This window comes from Neoarius graeffei, chromosome 23 (assembly GCF_027579695.1).
Source record: "Neoarius graeffei isolate fNeoGra1 chromosome 23, fNeoGra1.pri, whole genome shotgun sequence".
Classification (NCBI taxonomy): domain Eukaryota; kingdom Metazoa; phylum Chordata; class Actinopteri; order Siluriformes; family Ariidae; genus Neoarius; species Neoarius graeffei.
The window spans coordinates 60,778,543-60,798,603 of NC_083591.1; the positions used below are offsets into that span (position 1 = coordinate 60,778,543).

The 20,061-nt window shown below is 45.5% G+C and overlaps 1 protein-coding gene across 6 annotated transcripts in view; it reads right to left on the reverse strand.

Annotated features, from left to right (window-relative positions):
• LOC132871395 (rho guanine nucleotide exchange factor 28-like) overlaps positions 1-20,061 on the reverse strand; it is a 97,016-nt gene that overhangs the window by 59,569 nt on the left and 17,386 nt on the right. For all 6 annotated transcript variants that reach the window (XM_060905515.1, XM_060905518.1, XM_060905520.1 and 3 more), the window contains one exon: positions 9,375-9,439. In XM_060905515.1, coding sequence (XP_060761498.1) covers positions 9,375-9,439 — 65 coding nt within the window. The remainder of the gene's footprint in view (positions 1-9,374; positions 9,440-20,061) is intronic.

The window sequence follows — 20,061 nt, forward strand, 5'->3', positions numbered from 1 at the left end:
AATAAATTACACAACAGTAATTAGTTAAAGTTCTGTATTTTATTTAATTTATTTTAAAATCCCATTTCCAAAAAAGTTGGGATGCTGTGTAAACTGTAAATAAGAACAGAATGCGATGATTTGCAATTTAGATTCGATTCGATTCAACTTTATTGTCATTGCACATGTCACTGGTACAAGGCAACGAAATGCAGATTGCATCTAACCAGAAGTGCATAGCAATAAATAACATAAGTGTAATATAAATTTTTTACATACTTTTATATATATATATATATATATGTGTGTGTGTGTGTGTGATATATATATATCTGTGATGACCTGGCGACTTGTCCAGGGTGAACCCCGCCTTTCGCCCGTAGTCAGCTGGGATAGGCTCCAGCTTGCCTGCGACCCTGTAGAAGGATAAAGCGGCTACAGATAATGAGATGAGATGATATATATATAAAATCTCCTTCTCACCCCCGGCGGGGGTGGTGGTATCCATGTCATCCTCAAGCTCGGGTCCTCTACCAGAGGCCTGAGAGTTTGAGGGTTCTGCGCAGTATCTTCGATGTTCCTAGGACTGCGCTCTTCTGGACTGAGGCTTCAGATGTTGTTCCTGGGATTTGCTGGAGCCACTCTCCCAGTTTGGGGGTTACTGCCCCAAGTGCCCCCACTACCACGGGGACCACGCAACCCTTGACCTTCCACATCCGTTCCAGCTGCTCTTTCAACCCTTGATACTTCTCAAGTTTCTCATGTTCCTTCTTCCTGATGTTGGCGTCAGCTGGGATCACCACATCTATCACCACCACCCTCTTCTGCTCTTTGTCCACCACCACTATGTCCGGTTGGTTAGCCAGGATCTGTTTGTCAGTCTGGAAGCTGAAGTCCCACAGAACCTTGGCCCTGTTGTTCTCAGCCACCTTCTGTGGTATGGCCCATTGGGACTTGGGTACTTCTATTCCATACTGGTTGCAGATGTTTCTGTATACTATCCCAGCCACTTGGTTGTGCCTCTCCATGTACGCTGATCCAGCTAGCATCTTACACCCTGCTACTATGTGCTGGACTGTTTCAGGGGCTTCTTTGCACAGTCTGCATCTTGGGTCTGATCTACTCTGGTAGATCCTGGCCTCTATGGCTCTTGTGCTTATGGCCTGTTCTTGTGCTGCCATGATTAGTGCCTCTGTGCTGTCTGTCAGTCCTGCATTATCCAGCCACTGGTAGGATTTCTTGATATCAGCCACTTCCTCTATCTGACGGTGGTACATGCCATGTAGGGGTTTGTCTCTCCAGGTTGTCTGTTCCTCCTCCTCCTCTGCACTCTCATCAGGGTTCTGCTGCCTGAGACATTCACTTAGCAGTTCATCCTTTGGGGCCATCTTTCTGATGTATTCTCGGATTTTTGATGTTTCATCCTGGACCATGGTCTTGATGCTCACTAGCCCTCGGCCTCCCTCTTTCCGCTTAGTGTATAGTCTCAGGGTGCTGGACTTGGGGTGGAACCCTCCATGCATGGTGAGGAGCTTTCTAGTCTTGATATCTGTGGCTTCTATCTCCTCCTTTGGCCAGTTTATGATACCAGCGGGGTATCTGATGACTGGTAGTGCGTACATGTTGATAGCTCGGACCTTGTTCTTACCATTCAGCTGACTTTTCAGGACCTGCCTTACTCTCTGGAGGTATTTGGCTGTGGTTGACTTCCTTGTGGCCTCTTCATGGTTTCCATTAGCCTGTGGGATGCCAAGGTACATGTAGCTGTCTTGGATATCACCTATGTTGCCCTCTGGTAGGTCAATCCCCTCAGTCCGGATCATCTTGCCTCTCTTTGAGACCATCCGGCCACACTTGTCCAATCCGAATGACATCCCTATGTCATCGCTGTAGATCCGGGTGGTGTGGATCAGCGAGTCTATTTCTCGCTCGTTCCTGGCATACAGCTTGATGTCATCCATGTAGAGCAGGTGGCTGATTGTTGCCCCACTATGGAATCGGTACCTGTAGCCGCTCTTCGTGATGATCCGACTGAGGGGGTTCAGGCCTATGCAGAACAGCAGTGGCGATAGCGCATCTCCTTGGTATATGCTGCACTTGATGTTGACTTGGGCAATGGGTTTTGAGTTGGCCTCTAGGGTTGTCTTCCACATTTCCATTGAGTTCTGGATGAAGGTCCTTAGGTTCCTGTTGATCTTATACAGTTCCAGACATTCCAGTATCCATGTGTGTGGCATTGAGTCGTAGGCTTTCTTGTAGTCAATCCAGGCAGTGCACAGGTTGGTCTGTCTCTTCTTACAGTCTCGGGCAACTGTTCTATCAACCAGTAGCTGGTGCTTGGCTCCTCTGGTGTTACTGCCAGTAACCATTACTGCCAATTCCTTTCTGTGCCTCGCTCATGTATTGAGCCACATGCTTACTCATTTTTGCCGCAATGATGCCTGACAGGGCCTTCCATGTTGTGCAGAGACAGGTAATTGGCCGGTAGTTGGATGGGATGGGTCCCTTCTGGGGGTCCTTCATGATTAGGACTGTCCTGCCTTGGGTTAGCCATTCTGGGTGGGTTCCATCCCTCAGCAGCTGGTTCATCTGTGCTGCTAGGCATTCATGGAGTGCAGTTAGCTTCTTCAGCCAGTACGTATGGATCATATCGGGGCCTGGTGCTGTCCAGCTCTTCATCTTTGACACTCTTTCTTGGACATCTGCCATTGAGATGGTTACTGGTTCTTGTTCTGGGAGGTTGCTGTGGTCAGCTCTTAGGTCCACTAACCATTGGGCATCGGTGTTGTGTGATGCCTTTCTTTCCCATATGTCTTTCCAGTATTTTTCCACCTCAGCTCTTGGTGGGTCTGACCGGTTGTTGTTCCCCTGCCACTGAGAGTACACCTTGGCTGGTTCAGTGGAGAACAGCTTGTTTATTCTCCTGGCCTCTCCCTCCTTGGTGTATCTCTTCAACCGGGTGGCCAGAGCTGTTAGTCGCTGTTTGGCAGTTTTGAGTGCCTCTGGTATGGAGAGTGAGTTGTACTTCCTGGGTGCCCCTTTATTCACCATGTTCCCTTTCTGTAGTTCAGCTAGCTGGCTAACTTCTCTCCGTGCTGCCTTTATCTTGGCCTCTAATTGTCTCTTCCATGGTGGATACTGTTTGTTATGTCCCGAGCCCACCTTGTGTCCAAGCATCTCCATGATTACTGTTGCTGTACTGTGTATCAGCTTGTTGGTTTCAGTGATGGTTCTTGGGGAGATTGTCCCCTTGCCGTAGCATCGTTGTTGCTCAATTTCATTAATCTCTAGTTGTGATAGTAGATTTCGATTACGGATGTTGGAACACTGGGCTAATAGTTTGTTAGCTTTGTTAGCCTTGATTGTGGGTTTCGAAGTATCCAATGGTCCCACATTCGCCTCTCTCTGGGATTGCTTGTATAGTAGCATTCCAGCAAATCCGTATTTTCTGTCCTCGTCTTGTTCCAGTAGCCCATTTCTCATCAGTTTGCCCTGGTTCCCTAGCAACTGACGCAGACCTTGTTGACCCGGGCGACGTCTGAGCCGGTATCTTCACTCATTCCTGAGGTAGGCTGATATATCATGAGGGGTTTTGCCTAAGGACCCTTACTGGATGATGTTTTGCTCTGACCGGGATTCGAACCCCGATCTCCTGGGTCGTAGTCAGTGAGCGTTACCACTGTACTATCCAGCTGATATATAATATATATATGATATATACAACCCCAGGCGGCACGGTGGTGTAGTGGTTAGTGCTGTCGCCTCACAGCAAGAAGGTCCTGGGTTCGAACCCCGGGTCCGGCGAGGGCCTTTCTGTGTGGAGTTTGCATGTTCTCCCCGTGTCTGCGTGGGTTTCCTCCGGGTGCTCCGGTTTCCCCCACAGTCCAAAGACATGCAGGTTAGGTTAACTGGTGACTCTAAATTGAGTGTAGGTGTGAATGTGAGTGTGAATGGTTGTCTGTGTCTATGTGTCAGCCCTGTGATGACCTGGCAACTTGTCCAGGGTGTACCCTGCCTTTCGCCCGTAGTCAGCTGGGATAGGCTCCAGCTTGCCTGCGACCCTGTAGAAGGATAAAGCGGCTACAGATAATGAGATGAGATGAGATATACAACCCCGATTCCAAAAAAGTTGGGACAAAGTACAAATTGTAACTAAAAACGGAATGCAATAATTTACAAATCTCAAAAACTGATATTGTATTCACAATAGAACATAGACAACATATCAATTGTCGAAAGTGAGACATTTTGAAATTTCATGATAGCAACACATCTCAAAAAAGTTGGGACAGGGGCAATAAGAGGCTGGAAAAGTTAAAGGTACAAAAAAGGAACAGCTGGAGGACCAAATTGCAACTCAATTGGCAATAGGTCATTAACATGACTGGGTATAAAAAAAGCATCTTGGAGCGGCAGCGGCTCTCAGAAGTAAAGATGGGAAGAGGATCACCAATCCCCCTAATTCTGCGCCGACAAATAGTGGAGCAATATCAGAAAGGAGTTCGACAGTGTAAAATTGCAAATAGTTTGAACATATCATCATCTACATTGCATAATATCATCAAAAGATTCAGAGAATCTGGAAGAATCTCTGTGCGTAAGGGTCAAGGCCGGAAAACCATACTGGGTGCCCGTGATCTTCGGGCCCTTAGACGGCACTGCATCACATACAGGCATGCTTCTGTATTGGAAATCACAAAATGGGCTCAGGAATATTTCCAGAGAACATTATCTGTGAACACAATTCACCGTGCCATCTGCCGTTGCCAGCTAAAACTCTATAGTTCAAAGAAGAAGCCGTATCTAAACATGATCCAGAAGCGCAGATGTCTTCTCTGGGCCAAGGCTCATTTAAAATGGACTGTGGCAAAGTGGAAAACTGTTCTGCGGTTGGACGAATCAAAATTTGAAGTTCTTTATGGAAATCAGGGACGCCGTGTCATTCGGACTAAAGAGGAGAAGGACGACCCGAGTTGTCATCAGCGCTCAGTTCAGAAGCCTGCATCTCTGATGGTATGGGGTTGCATTAGTGCGTGTGGCATGGGCAGCTTACACATCTGGAAAGACACCATCAATGCTGAAAGGTATATCCAGGTTCTAGAGCAACATATGCTCCCATCCAGATGACGTCTCTTTTGTGTCAGCATTCCTCCTGAAGTCCACGATGAGCTCCTTGGTCTTATTGGTGTTGAGCATCAGGTTATTCTCATTGCACCACACAGCCAGACAGTTCACCTCCTCCCTGTAGGCTGACTCATCGTTGTCCTTGATGAGGCCTATCACTGTGGTGTCATCCGCAAACTTGATGATGGTGTTAGTATAATGTACAGGTCTGCAGTCATGAGTAAAGAGGGTGTAGAGGAACAGGCTCATCACACAGCCTTGTGGTATGCTGGTGTTTAGAATAAGGGTGGAGGAGCAGTAGTGGTCTAAACGAACATGCTGGAGCCTGTTAGTTAGAAAATTCAACAACCAGTTGTAGATGGGAGCAGTGATGCCCAGATCTATGAGTTTAGTGATGAGCTTAGTGGGGATGACAGTGTAAAATGCTGAACTAAAGTCTATGAACAGCATTCTGGCGTATGTGTTGCCATTGTCCAGGTGCGAGAGGACAGAGTGCAGTACTATGGAGACTGCATCTTCTGTGCTCCTGTTCTTGTGGTAGGCAAACTGGTAGGGGTCCAGGGTGGGAGGAAGACAGGATTTGAGATGTGCTAGAACCAGCTGCTCTAAACACTTTGTAATAATGGGGGTGAGTGCTACTAGGTGGTAGTTGTTGAGACATAATGGAGTGGAATGTTTTGGTACTGGCATGATGAAAGTGGTCTTGAAGCAGGTCGGAACAACAGCATGGGCCAAGGACATGTTGAATAAGTCCCTCAAGACCCTTGCCAGCTCCCCAGCACATGCTCTGAGCACACACCTGGGGATGCCATCAGGGCCTGCAGCTTTGCGTGGACTGATCCTGCTCAGCACTGCTTTGACATCAGTGAGGGAGAGTGTTAAGGGTTGGTGGTCTATAGTCAGCCTTGCCCTAGATGCAGGCTCTTGGTTGTCCTTCTCAAACCAAGCATAAAAATTGTTGAGCTCGTTGAGAAAGGAGATATCAGAAGATGGGAGGGAAGGGTTATTGAACTTGTAGTCACTAATGACCTGAATGCCTTGCCACATACGTCAGGGGTTGGAGTTGGAGAAGTGCTCCTCAACCTTCTGTTTGTAGCAGTGCTTGGTCTTCTTGATGCCACGCTTCAGATCAGCTCTGGCTGTACTATAGGCTTGTACATCTCCTGATCTGAAGGCAGTGTTGTGAGCTTTCAGCAGTAGATGGACATCTCTGTTCATCCAGGGTTTCTGATTTGGGTACAAGGTGATCAGTTTCTGGGTGGTGATGCTGTTTATGGTGGTGGAGATGTAGTCCAGTACAGAAGAAGTGTAGCTCTCGATGTCTGTGTGGGAGTGACAGGTTGCTTGAGTGGCAAAAATATTCCAATCTGTGTATTTGAACTGGTCCTGCAGCACAGAGTCTGTCCCCTCTTGCCACACTTTTATTGTCCTTACTGTGGGTTTCACACGTTGGATGAGTGGTGAGTACATAGGGGTGAGAAACAGAGAAAGGTGGTCTGACTGTCCTATGTGGGGGAGGGGTATAAAATAACTCCAGCTATGTTGGAGTAAACATGGTCCAGTGTCTTGTTTCCTCTTGTGTGGCAGGTAACATGTTGATGCAGTCTGGGAAGTACTGTCTTCAAATTGAAGTGATTAAAGTAACCTGCAAAAATAAAGGCAGCCTCTGGGTGCATTTTCTGCTGTTTGCTAATGGCTGCATGCAATTCTCCCATTGCAAGCTTAGCATTAGCATCTGGTGGTGTATATACAGCAGTAACTATAACTGATGTGAGTTCTCTTGGAAGATAAAAAGGTCTACATTTAACCACGAGAAACTCCATGTTAGGTGAGCAGTGTCTCTCGGCAATAACAGAGTTTGTACACCAGGCTCTATTTAAACAAATACACAAACCTCCGCAGGGCGGCACGGTGGTGTAGTGGTTAGCACTGTTGCCTCACAGCAAGAAGGTCCGGGTTCGAGCCCCGTGGCCGGCGAGGGCCTTTCTGTGTGGAGTTTGCATGTTCTCCCCGTGTCCGTGTGGGTTTCCTCGGGGTGCTCCGGTTTCCCCCACAGTCCAAAGACATGCAGGTTAGGTTAACTGGTGACTCTAAATTGAGCGTAGGTGTGAATGTGAGTGTGAATGGTTGTCTGTGTCTATGTGTCAGCCCTGTGATGACCTGGTGACTTGTCCAGGGTGAACCCCGCCTTTCACCCGTAGTCAGCTGGGATAGGCTCCAGCTTGCCTGCGACCCTGTAGAACAGGATAAAGCGGGTACAGATAATGAGATGAGATGAGATTTTGACTTTGATGTCAGTGACATGTTCCAGAAAAGTTGAGACGGGGCAACAAAAGACTGAAAAAGTTGTATAATGTTAAAAAAAACTAATTAGGTTAATTGTCAACATTTGTCAACAATTGTCAATGGATAATGGATAAAAAAAGCATCCCAGAGAGGCGGAGTCTCTCAGAAATAAAGATGAGGCTGGGTTCACTGCTCTGTGAAAGACTGCATGGGCAAACAGTGCAACAATTTAAGAATAACATTTCTCAATGTAAAACTGTAAAGAATTTGGGGATCACATCATCTGTGGGCCATAATATCATTAAAAGATTCAGAGAATCTGGAGAAATCTCTGTATGCAAGAGACAAGGCTGAAAACTGACATTGGATGCCTGTGACCTTCAGGCCCTCAGGAGACACTGCATTAAAAGCAGACACGTGTCTGTAGTGGAAATCACTGTATGGGCTCAGGAACACTTCAGAAAACCATGTGAAACTATGTGAAAACACTTAATTTCTGCATCCACAAATGCAAGTTAAAACCAGATATAAACAATATCCAGAAACTCCGCCCCCTTCTCTGGGCCCGAGCTCTTTTACGATGAACTGAGGCGAAGTGGAAAACTGTCCCAAGGTCTGACGAATCAAAAGTAGAAATTCTTTTTAGAAATCATGGACCCGGGGTGGCACGGTGGTGTAGTGGCTAGCACTGTTGCCTCACAACAAGAAGGTCCAGATTCAAGCCCCGTGGCTGGTGAGGGCCTTTCTGTGCGGAGTTTGCATGTTCTCCCCGTGTCCGTGTGGGTTTCCTCCTGGTGCTCCAGTTTCCCCCACAGTCCAAAGACATGCAGGTTAGGTTAACTGGCGACTCTAAATTGACCATACAGTAGGTGTGAATGTGAGTGTGAATGGTTGTCTGTGTCTATGTGTCAGCCCTGTGATGACCTGGCGACTTGTCACCCGTAGTCAGCTGGGATAGGCTCCAGCTTGCCTGAGACCCTGTAGAAGGATAAAGCAGCTAGAGATAATGAGATGAGAAATCCTGAACCCCACGTCCTCCAGGCTAAAGAGGAGAGGGACCATTCGGCTTGTTATCAGTTCACAGCTCAAAAGCCAGCATCTGTGATGGTATAAGGGGGCATTAGTGCACATGACATGGGTAGCTTGTACATCTGGGAAGGCATCATTAATACTGAACGATATAAACACGTTTTAGAGCAATATACCGCCATCCAGACAAAATCTTTTTCAGGGAAGGCTTTCATTCTTTCAGCAAGACAACGCCAAACCACTTTCTGCACGTATTAAAACTGCATGGCTCCGTAGTAAAAGAGTACGGGTGCTAAATTGGCCTGCTGCAGTCCAGACCTGTCTCCCATTTAAAACATTTGGCGCATTATAAAGTGCAAAATACGACAAAAGAGACCCCGAACTGTTGAGCAACTGAAATTGTATATCGGGCAAGAATTGGACAACATTTCTCCTTCAAAACTACAGCAATTGGTCTCCTCAGTTCCCAAACATTTACAGAGTGTTGGTAAAAGGAGAGGTGATGCAACACAGTGGGAAACATGCCTTTGTCCCAACTTTTCTGAAACATGTTGCTGGCATTAAATTCAAAATGACCATATTTTTTCAAACAACAATAAAATTTCCCAGTTTCAACATTTGATATGTTGTCTTCATACTATTTTCAACTAAATATAGGGTTTCCATCATTTGCAAATCTTTGCATTCTGTTTTTATTTACAGTTTACACAGCATCCCAACTTTTTTGGAAATGGGGTTTTGTGTGTGTGTGTGTGTGTGTGTGTGTGTGTGTGTGTGTGTGTGTGTGTGTGTAATAAACAAACAAATAAATAAATAGTGATTTTCTCTAAAACAGTTTTGATATAGATACCATAATATAAACTAACCATAACCCAAACAAGCTTAAATACTTTAGAATAAGATAATATATTCATAACTTTCTAGAAGTAATTCTAAATTAGTTTTTTTTTTTTTACCTTTTGTGTGTGTGTGCGTTCATGGTTGCACACAGTTGCAGTGTTTGCCTCAGTGGCTGATCCACCTGTCAAAAATAATATAACTGATTATTTTCTTTCCTTTTTTGGTTATAACGTCCTGTTATTGTTACCCTTCCATCTCTGCTAATTGTTTCTTCTTATTTTAGCCCTTTCACCTCCACTTCCCCTGCTTTCAGTCCATCTGTGTCTAGTTTCAGTGTTTTCTGCTTACAGAATATGGATGTTCCTGAGTTACAGGAACACTTTAGTTGTAAATTAAACATCCACAGTCTCTCTTTTCCCAAATACAGTGAATCAGCTGAGATACTTTCAATGTGTGTCATTTCCTTCTTCAGTTTTTTTTTTTATTGGAGCTCTGAGGCTAATGTAGCTAACAAGTACAGGTAGTCGTCGACTTACGACCTATGCGACTTACGACCGATTTACTTTACGACCGTCTGGTTATGACTGGCAAGTGTTTCCCAGCTGAGCTAGCTGAACATACGACAGTTTCCGCCCCAGCTCCCGGCAGCGCCCAGCATCCAGCCAGTGTTGCCAGATACTGCTGATGGTTTCCAGCCCAAAATATGTTCAAAACCCGCCAAAATGCACTTAAAACCGCCCAATCTGGCAACACTGCATCCAGCCTCTTCTATTATGTGTGCAGTGTTTCGCTGAACAAACAACGAGCGAGCTACAGCGCGTGTACGGCTTAACCAGATCTTGTGCTATAACGTGCGCAGCTGGTAATCAAAGTAACTTTCACTTTTCTGTTTTGTTACACTGTTCTGTGTCCAATGTCCAAAATGAAAAGTTAGTTTTCAACTGTTCAGCTAAAAAAATGCTATTAAAACGATTGTGTTGTTGAAATGATGTGTTTGCAATTTATTTATAATCAAAAACTGATACAGGTGGATGAAAGAGTGATAGTGTGATAAAAAAAAGTACTATACTAGTACTACTGAGTGATAAGAAGTCCTAGTGAATGCTTGATAAGTAGACAATAATAAATAATTAGGTGTATTTTTCGGCGCTCGCTGCGCGCGTGCACTATGACTCAAAATAATATACCAGCAAGAAATAAAAGTTACTTTCACCCCTGAGTATGCAGTGTTTGACTTAAACCAAATAATGAGCCAAGGTAATGAAATAAGAAAATGTTGATAAAATAAGACTTTAAGATGATTACAATATCATTACACATCACAATATACTTATGTTCATTTAACATAGGCCGACTTATGACCAGATCGGTTTACAACTGGTCAGTCATAACCAAACGCAGTCGTAAGTCGATGACTACCTGTAATAGAAACTTTCAGCCACCATTTTAGTGCAGTGAGAACTGTTTTAATGTTAATGTTAATTTGATGTTCCTTTGAGATGTTAATATAATGTTGTAGTAACCGGGAGGCAGAGGGTATTCCAATTTACAATACTGGAAACAGCTGCATTTGTCCCACTCAAAAATTATACTGTTGGGGGGATATAAATTTGAAACTTTTATTTTGAAAGCTTGGCACAGAGGGTAATGCATTTTGCTAGCAAATCAGACAACTTTCCATTTTATGCTATGTTTGAATATTTACCAGCTTTACCAGCTACACTGGCTTCACCTTTCACTTCCATCGGAGTGTCTGGTTGGGCGGCACGGTGGTGTAGTGCTTAGCACTGTCACCTCACTACAAGAAGGTTCTGGGTTCAATGTAGCATCATGTAATGTTAACCTCTCTGTCTAATGTTAAAGTTCATCTTGTCTCAGTCCTGTAACATTAGAACTATATCAATGCTAAAGGGCACATCTTGGGTATATTTAGGAGCAAGATCAATGTAATTCTCTTATTTTATATTAAACTTTGGTCAAATATCTGTCACATTTTGCATTTTGTGCAATTTTTTTACCTTGCACATTACCAGAAAAATTCAGTTGAAATCAAGCCATTTGAGGCAAATTCATCTGCCTCTGAAAAAACTTGCCATTTGGATTTCCCGGCAAACATTGATTTTCGTGACATCATCTGCGGGACGCCTCCTTCTGAATCCCATGTCAGTGTTGGTTTGTTTATGAGAATACGACCTGGTGGTTTTCTGCAAATTTCTTCAACGTTATCACGTAATTATTAAAATGGTTAACAGATGTATCGTAGGAGGGTGTAGCAACACCAATCTTGATGGGATTAGTACTCATCGTTTTCCAAAAGACCAGACAATGAGAGAGAAATGGGAGCGCTTCGTGTGAGGCACCCGGAAAAACTGCCAACATGCAACAGACGACAGCCTCATATGCAGGGCTCACTTCATAAAGCCCGACGACTTTGAAAACTATTTGCAGTGGGAAATGGGCTTCAAGAAGCAAGTTGATCTGAAAAAAGACGCAGTTCTATCTGTTAGAATGACCAAAGCAACACCGTCTCCATCTGTGTCAGCGTCACCAAAGGAGCCAGCCGTGTTTGTCTCCCCTGACAGAAGGCGAAGTGCCGCATCCACTGAGGCCCTTGAAGCTGAGGACCAAGCAGAGCTGAGAAGAAGACCAAGAAAATTGGCAATTCACAAGTTGACTGTTGCCAGGGTAAGAAATAAGAGAGACTATGCTCTAAATTAGGTGTTCCTGTGTTTGTGTGGTACATGGATAATGTTATTTATTGACACACACAAAAGTAAACAACACGAAAGCGCTGGGCGATAATACATTTACTTCACATGTATCAAGGGATATGCATGTCAGGGCTTGAGATCTTGGGACCTGTCAAACACATTAAATGTATATACAACATCTTTTCAAGACGGCGGCGCGCGTGGTTGCAGCGGCTTACGGCTCTCCTTTTCAGTGCTCTTTTTTTTGTTTGTTTTTGTATTTCTTTCTTGCTTGTTTGTGCAACATCGGTTCTGCGAACATCCAGTACACCCGCCAGACACTTTTAGCCATCGGTGACCAACATCAGGTATCTGTTTCAAGCGACTTTCTCTTCACGCATAATATCCCAGATGACATAGTGAGACCGCCGGGCTCTCCGTGGATTGTTGTCGGGTCTAGGAGGTGGCGCAGACAGAGGAGGGAGAGAAAGCAGAAGCGGGGCTGCAGGTCTGGTGCTATGCTAAGGCTAAGAAAACAACCACACAAGCCACCTGTACCGAGCCTGTATCTCTCCAGTGCTAGATCCCTGGGACATAAAATGGATGATCTGGAATTACAACTTGCTGGAAATCGCTATGTTCGGAACTGCTGTGTTTTAATTATCACAGAAACCTGGCTTCATCTGGAATACCTGATGCCAGCTTGCAGCTAGCAGGCCGCACTCTGCTCCGCTGGGATAGAAATGGGAACTCCGGTAAGAGCAGAGGAGGGGGGCTCTGTATTTACGTGCATGATAATTGGTGTAACAACAGAACAATTATAGATAAACACTGTTCCCAAGACCTCGAGAACATGTCTGTAAGATGCCGGCCTTTTTTTCTACTGAGAGAGCTAACTGTAGTGATTGTCACAGCTGTGTATATTCCACCCGATGCCTGTGTAAACGCAGTGCTCTCTCTCCTTCTAAACACCATAAACAAACAGCAGCGGGCCCACCCTGACGGTGTTCAGATAATCGCAGGAGACTTTAATAAGGCCAATTTGAAGACTGTACTGCCGAAGTTTTACCAACATGTTAAGTGTTCTACTAGAGGGGAGAACACTCTGGATCATGTTTACTCCAACGTCAAGCATGCGTACAGAGCCATACCCCTCCCCCACCTTGGCCAGTCAGACCATCTTTCCCTCCTGCTCTCCCCAGCCTACACCCCCCTCAGACGCAGAGCCAGGCCCACCACAAGGTCTATCACAACCTGGCCTGACAATGCACTCTCCAAACTACAGGACTGCTTTAAATGGACAGATTGGGACTTATTTGAACACCAGGAGCTGGAGACATTCACAGGAACGGTACTGGACTTTATCAAGTTCTGTATCGGAAATGTGACAGTGGATAAAAACATCCGGGTTTTCCCAAACCAGAAACCCTGGATGACCAGCCAGGTCCGATCACTCCTTAGGGCTTGTGACGCTGCCTTCAGGTCAGGTGACAGAGCTCTGCACAGTGCCACTCGAGCTGACCTGAAAAGAGGAATTAAAAAAGCCAAGGCGGACCATAGGCTGCGTATAGAGTCCCACCTGTCCAGCAACAACATACGGGAGGTGTGGAGGGGCATACAAGACATCATGAACTTCAGGGACTGTGATGTGTCAACAGGAAACTGGAGTGTGCCGCTGGCAGAGGAGCTAAATTGCTTCTTTGCTCACTTTGAAACATCTCAGCAGCACTCATCTGCTCCAGCCCTGCCCCCACTACCACACAGTTCGTACATCACCCCATTCACTGTCCAGGAGCACGATGTCAGATGGGTGCTCCTGGCAGTGAACCCCTAGAAAGCTGCCGGCCCAGATGGAGTACCTGGTAAGGTGCTCAGAGCATGTGCCCACCAGCTCGCCCCTACCTTCACCAGGATCTTTAACCTCTCCCTGACTCAGGCAGTCATCCCACCCTGCCTAAAATCAGCTACAATAATCCTGGTGCCAAAGAAGTCTCCCGTCACCAGCCTGAAGGACTACCGTCCTGTGGCCCTCACTCCGGTAATCATGAAGTGCTTCGGGAGACTAGTTCTTCAGCACATCAAGGATCACCTCCCCCCAGACTTCGACCCCTACCAGTTCGCATATCGTGTGAACAGATCCACAGAGGACGCCATCGCTGTAGCTCTACACTCTGTACTGAACCACCTGGAGCAGCAGCAGAGCTACGTCCGCATACTCTTTGTGGATTACAGTTCTGCTTTCAACACAATAATCCCGGACATCCTTATCAGTAAACTGGACACTCTCGGCCTCTGCCCCTCACATGTGCCTGAATAAAGGACTTTCTAACTAACCAGCCCCAGACTGTGAGACTTGGCCCCCACTTCTCCTCCACCCGCACGCTGAGCACCGGCTCTCCACAGGGCTGTGTGCTGAGCCCCCTCCTGTACTGCCTCTACACCCAAGACTGTAGTCTGACCCACAACAACAACAACCTTATCGTTAAGTTTGCTGACGACACCACAGTGGTCGGACTTATCTCAAAGGGAGATGAGGCAGCCTACAGAGAGGAGGTCCTGAAGTTGGCAGCCTGGTGTTCAGAAAATAACCTCGCTCTGAACACCAAGAAAACCAAAGAGCTCATTGTTGACTTCAGGAAGCACAGCACCGACCTAGCCCCCCTCTACATCAACAACGTGTATGTGGAGAGGGTCCACACCTTCCGGTTTCTCGGCGTCCTCATCTCTGCCAACATCTCCTGGTCAGCAAACATTACAGCAGTCATTAAGAAGGCTCAGCAGCGGCTACACTTCCTGAGAGTCCTCAGGAAGTACAACCTAAACTCCAACCTGCTGCTGACCTTCTACTGCTCATCCATCGAGAGCCTGCTGATGTACTGTATTACAGTATGGTATGGCAGCTGCACTGCTGTAGACAGGGAGAGGCTCCAGAGGGTAGGTAAGGCAGCACAGAAGATCATTGGCTGCCCTCTCCCCTCCCTGATGGACATTTACACCTCCCGCTGCCTTAGCAGAGCTAAGAATATTATCAAGGACAGCTCCCACCCCGGCTTTAATCTGTTCGACCTGTTGCCCTCAGGGAAGCGCTACAGGTGCATCAGGACAAATACAAATCGATTAAAAAACAGTTTCTTTCCAAAAGCCATAACTGCCCTGAACTCGGATATGCTCTGACTTTATAGTCTATTTACTTTACTATTTTACTATTACTAATTTATAATGTACAGTACTTTATAAGGTGACTCTCTCTATGCAATACTTTTATAATGTGCAATACCACACTCCATAATGTGAAATGCGACACATTCACCTCAGGACTGTGCACCTTACACACAACACATACACCTCAGGACTGTGCACCTTATACACAGCACATACACCTCAAGTCTGTGCACCTTACCTTACCTTGTAATACTTCATAATGTGTAATATTTTATCTTATGTGACTCTCTCGTGCAATAATTTATAATGTGACTGTCTCTGTGCAATACTTTATATGTGCAATACCTCACTCCATAATATGTAACACAACACATACACCTCAGACTGTGAACCTTACACCCCCCCTTCCTCTCTCTCTCTCTCTCTCTCTCTCTCTCTCTCTCTCTCTCTCTCTCTCTCCACACTGTTTGCACTGTTATTGGAGATGCTTTAATCTCATTGTACATGTGTATAGTGACAATAAAGGCATTCTATTCTATTCTATTCTATTCTAACCCTACTTAGCCGATTCCATGTGTGTAGCTTATGAAATCTTTCTCCTACAGTAGCCAGTACTCTTCTAAATGAATAAATATATAAATACATAATAGTAATTAGAAAAAATACGATTTATGTAACAATAGATAGATGAGCAAAATAGCTAGCTGCTAAACTTGGTCTACACAGACTGTGCACTGAATCCATGCAGGATCTCCCTGCCTGCTGGCGGATCTGCATGTGAAGTCACGAATCTGGATCAATATGGCTCCAGACTCCCTTGGGATTTTTCCAGACGCATTTTGTCTCATCTCATCTCATTATCTCTAGCCGCTTTCTACAGGGTCGCAGGCAAGCTGGAGCCTATCCCAGCTGAATACGAGCAAAAGGCGGGGTACACCCTGGACAAGTCACCAGGTCATCACAGGGCTGACACATAGACACAGACAACCACTCACACTCGCATTCACACCTACGGTCAATTTAGAGTCACCAGTTAACCTAACCTGCATGTCTTTGGACTGTGGGGGAAACCGGAGCACCCGGAGGAAACCCACGCGGACACGGGGAGAACATGCAAACTCCGCACAGAAAGGCCCTCGCCGGCCACGGGGCTCGAACCTAGAACCTTCTTGCTGTGAGGCGACAGCACTAACCACTACACCACTGTGCTGCCCCACCCGTTTTGTTATTTTATTTTTTCTACTGTAGACAGATGGCCTTGTGCAAAATTACCCTTCTGTATGAGTGTGTAAAGGGACATACTTTCATATAAAAAAAACACTAAATTGGTCCAGGATCTGCCCTTTAACCATAAAGTAAATTGTTTCATCACCTCATTTCAGCATAATGCCCCCCCCAAAAAAAAAAAATTAAAAATCAAACCATCATCACTTGAGGTTTTTTTAAAAGAGTGATGTTAATGTTAGTTAAATTGTTGAACAAAAATCTTAAACCTGATCAGTGGTCAGAAATAGATTTGATCCCTCTTCCAAAGGCTGGAGATTTAAGCACTACCACAAATTACAGAGGTATAAGCCTATCATCTATAGTGATGAAACTGGTGAACAAAATGATTCTTAATCGAATACAGGAAAAAATCGACTGCTACTTACGACCCAACCAAAATGGTTTCAGACCTGGACGATCTAAACTTCCCATATTCTTGCTCTACGTCGACTAATTGAAGGAGTAAAAAGCCACGACACAAAAATCTATCATATTATTTATGGATTTCCATAAGGCATTTGACTCTATCCATAGCAGTATGATGATTAAAATTTTAAAAGCCTATGATGTTCCTACAAAACTACTAAGAGCGATCAGTAAACTTTACCAAAACACAAGAGCAAAGATTGTTACACCAGATGGGGAAACAGACTTCTTTGAGATTATTGCTGGAGTTTTACAGGGTGACACACTGGCCCCATACCTCTTTGCAATCATTCTCGATTATGTAATGTGAAACACTTTTGGAGCCAGAGAAGAAGAACTCAGATTCAAACTAGAAAGATGGAGAAGTTGAAGAGTGCCACCATTGGTGGTAACTGGCTTAGACTTTGCAGATGACATTGCACTTTTGACGGAGGAAATAACCCAAGCACAGGAAATTTTGAAACAACTTGAAAAGGAAGCTGGAAAAGTGGGTTTGCATTGCAATGCCAAGAAAACAGAAATCCAAGCCTTCAACCAAGAAACCCCTGTTGTTGTCAAGTCAAAAGATGGCATCACTTTGAAAGTAGTGAAGTACTTCAAATATCTTGGCGTCTGGACAGAAAGTTTGAGCAAGGACATATCGGTTAGCAAGGCACTAGCCTGGAGTGCTTATCACAAGCTCAGGAAAGTATGGTCATTGTCACTCAGCAACAAACTCAAGATAAGACTGTTTCTTGCCACAGTAGAAACTGTACTCCTCTATGGTGCTGAGACTTGGACCATCACCAAGTCGTTGAAAAAGCAGTTAGATGGCTGTTACACAAGAATGCTCAGGATGACCTTAAGGTGGGGTTTACATTAGACCGTATCAGCGGATCATCAGATTAACGTTTTTAAAACGATTAGTGTGCACACAGCAACGCCAATACACGATTCGCGTGCACATAGCAACGCCAATACACGGATACGCTCGGCTCCGCAGGCATCCTGCGCTCCAAATCACTCCGCCTTGAACAGCGAGTGCCCTCTGGAGGGTGCGCACTCCGGCCCTGCGCAGCTCACAGAGCTCGCGAGTATAGCGCACGAGCAGTGATTTGGGACTGAGCCGCTGTGTGTGTGATCTCAGTGTATGTCGGGCATGCGCGTCACTTACCACTTGCAAGTAGAAGGATGGCAAGCCTAAAGACAATCATAACTACACAATGGGCAGTATTTGCATCAGTATTTGCAGTATTTTCATACTTTTATACTCTTTAATGAAAGGTGATACAAGGCGGAAGTCCGCGCCGTTTTCAGCAGTTGCGTCACATGACCAACGCCAGCGAATCAGGAAGGTGAATGTCACAGTGACGTTGTCCAATGACGACGCCAGCTAGAGCTCAGCACAGCGTATCCGCGTATTCTCAATGTTTACACAGCACCGGACCAGACACGATTTGGATTGAATACGTGGACCCTGGCGGATTCCCGTTTCCTGGCGTTTCCAGGCGTTTTAATGTAAACGGACAGTGCATCCGTGAAGAAAACAAGACAGATACGGTCTAATGTAAACTTGGCCTAAATGTATCTTGGAGTCAACACATGCCCAACCAACAACTTTACGGAACTCTCCCAGCAGTAACAAAAACGATACAACAACGAAGGATGAGAGTGGCAGGTCATTGTTTGTGTCATACTCATGAAGTTGCTAGCAAACTCATTCTCTGGACACCTTCTGACAGAAGGCCAAGTCATGGAAGAAGGAAAACCACCTATATCGACAACCTTCTGAACGACACTGGGTTGGAAAATATGCAGGACTTAAAAACCCTCATGGAAGATCGTGCTCAATGAAAAAGATGTATGGATCCATCGTATTAGAGCTTCAAGGAAGACGACCAAGGTGAGGTGATGTGAGGTGATGTTATTGGTTGGATACAACAGATTTTTAAAATTTTTTTTAAACCTTTATTTGTCACATGCACACTTCAAGCACAGCGAAATTCATCCTCTGCATTTAACCCATCTGAATCAGTGAACACATGCACACACACACACTCAGAGCAGTGGGCAGCCACACCAGAGTGCCCAGGGAGCAGTCAGGGGTTAGGTACCAGTACCTTGCTCAAGGGCACCTCAGCCCAAGGCCGCCCCATGTCAACCTAACTGCATGTCTTTGGACTGTGGGGGAAACCGGAGCACCCAGAGGAAACCCATGCAGACACAGGGAGAACATGCAAACTCCACACAGAAAGGCCCTCGCTGGCCTCAAACCCGGAACCTTCTTGCTGTGAGGCGACCATGCTAACCACTACACCACCTTGCCGCCAGTTTACACACAATGACAAAAGAACATTTTAACTGATCATTTACCAAGCTTAGAATTGCCATTATTTTTAAATATCTTGGATCATCTTATCAGGCTGGGCAGCACGGTGGTGTAGTGGTTAGCGCTGTCGCCTCACAGCAAGAAGGTCCGGGTTCGAGCCCCGTGGCCAGCGAGGGCCTTTCTGTGTGGAGTTTGCATGTTCTCCCCGTGTCCGCGTGGGTTTCCTCCGGGTGCTCCGGTTTCCCCCACAGTCCAAAGACATGCAGGTTAGGTTAACTGGTGACTCTAAATTGAGCGTAGGTGTGAATGTGAGTGTGAATGGTTGTCTGTGTCTATGTGTCAGCCCTGTGATGACCTGGCGACTTGTCCAGGGTGTACCCCGCCTTTCGCCCAGAGTCAGCTGGGATAGGCTCCAGCTCGCCTGCGACCCTGTAGAAGGATAAAGCGGCTAGAGATAATGAGATGAGATCTTATCAGGAGAATGCTTTTACAAACAGGGAAGAATGTGAGGAAGCAGGTGAGGAATGACTGGCAAGTGAAGATGTGACAGGTGGAGGAAGTGAGGTCTTAAATGGATTAGTGAATGATATGTGAAAGTTTGTGCCTTTTATGAAGAATTGTACACATACAGAAGAGCTCAAAATTAACATAACTGATCACCTACCAAGTCCAGTATTTGGAAATATCATATAGATATATAAGAGGGCATAGACACTTTGCTTTTCAGAGTGCCGTCCTCCCATGTGCCCATATTTAGTGGGGGGGCTTGTGCACTTTTACTTTTCCCAATTCCAATAATAGCTTATTATATCATTAGGCTGGGATTTAGTCCAGCTGAAGACTCTAGACATTTTCTTCAACATGAAAAGGGAGATGTGGGTGGTATATAGCCCAGACATTGCACAGATCATTTCATTTCCAAGTTTTCTTGCAACAGAGATCAGTACCATG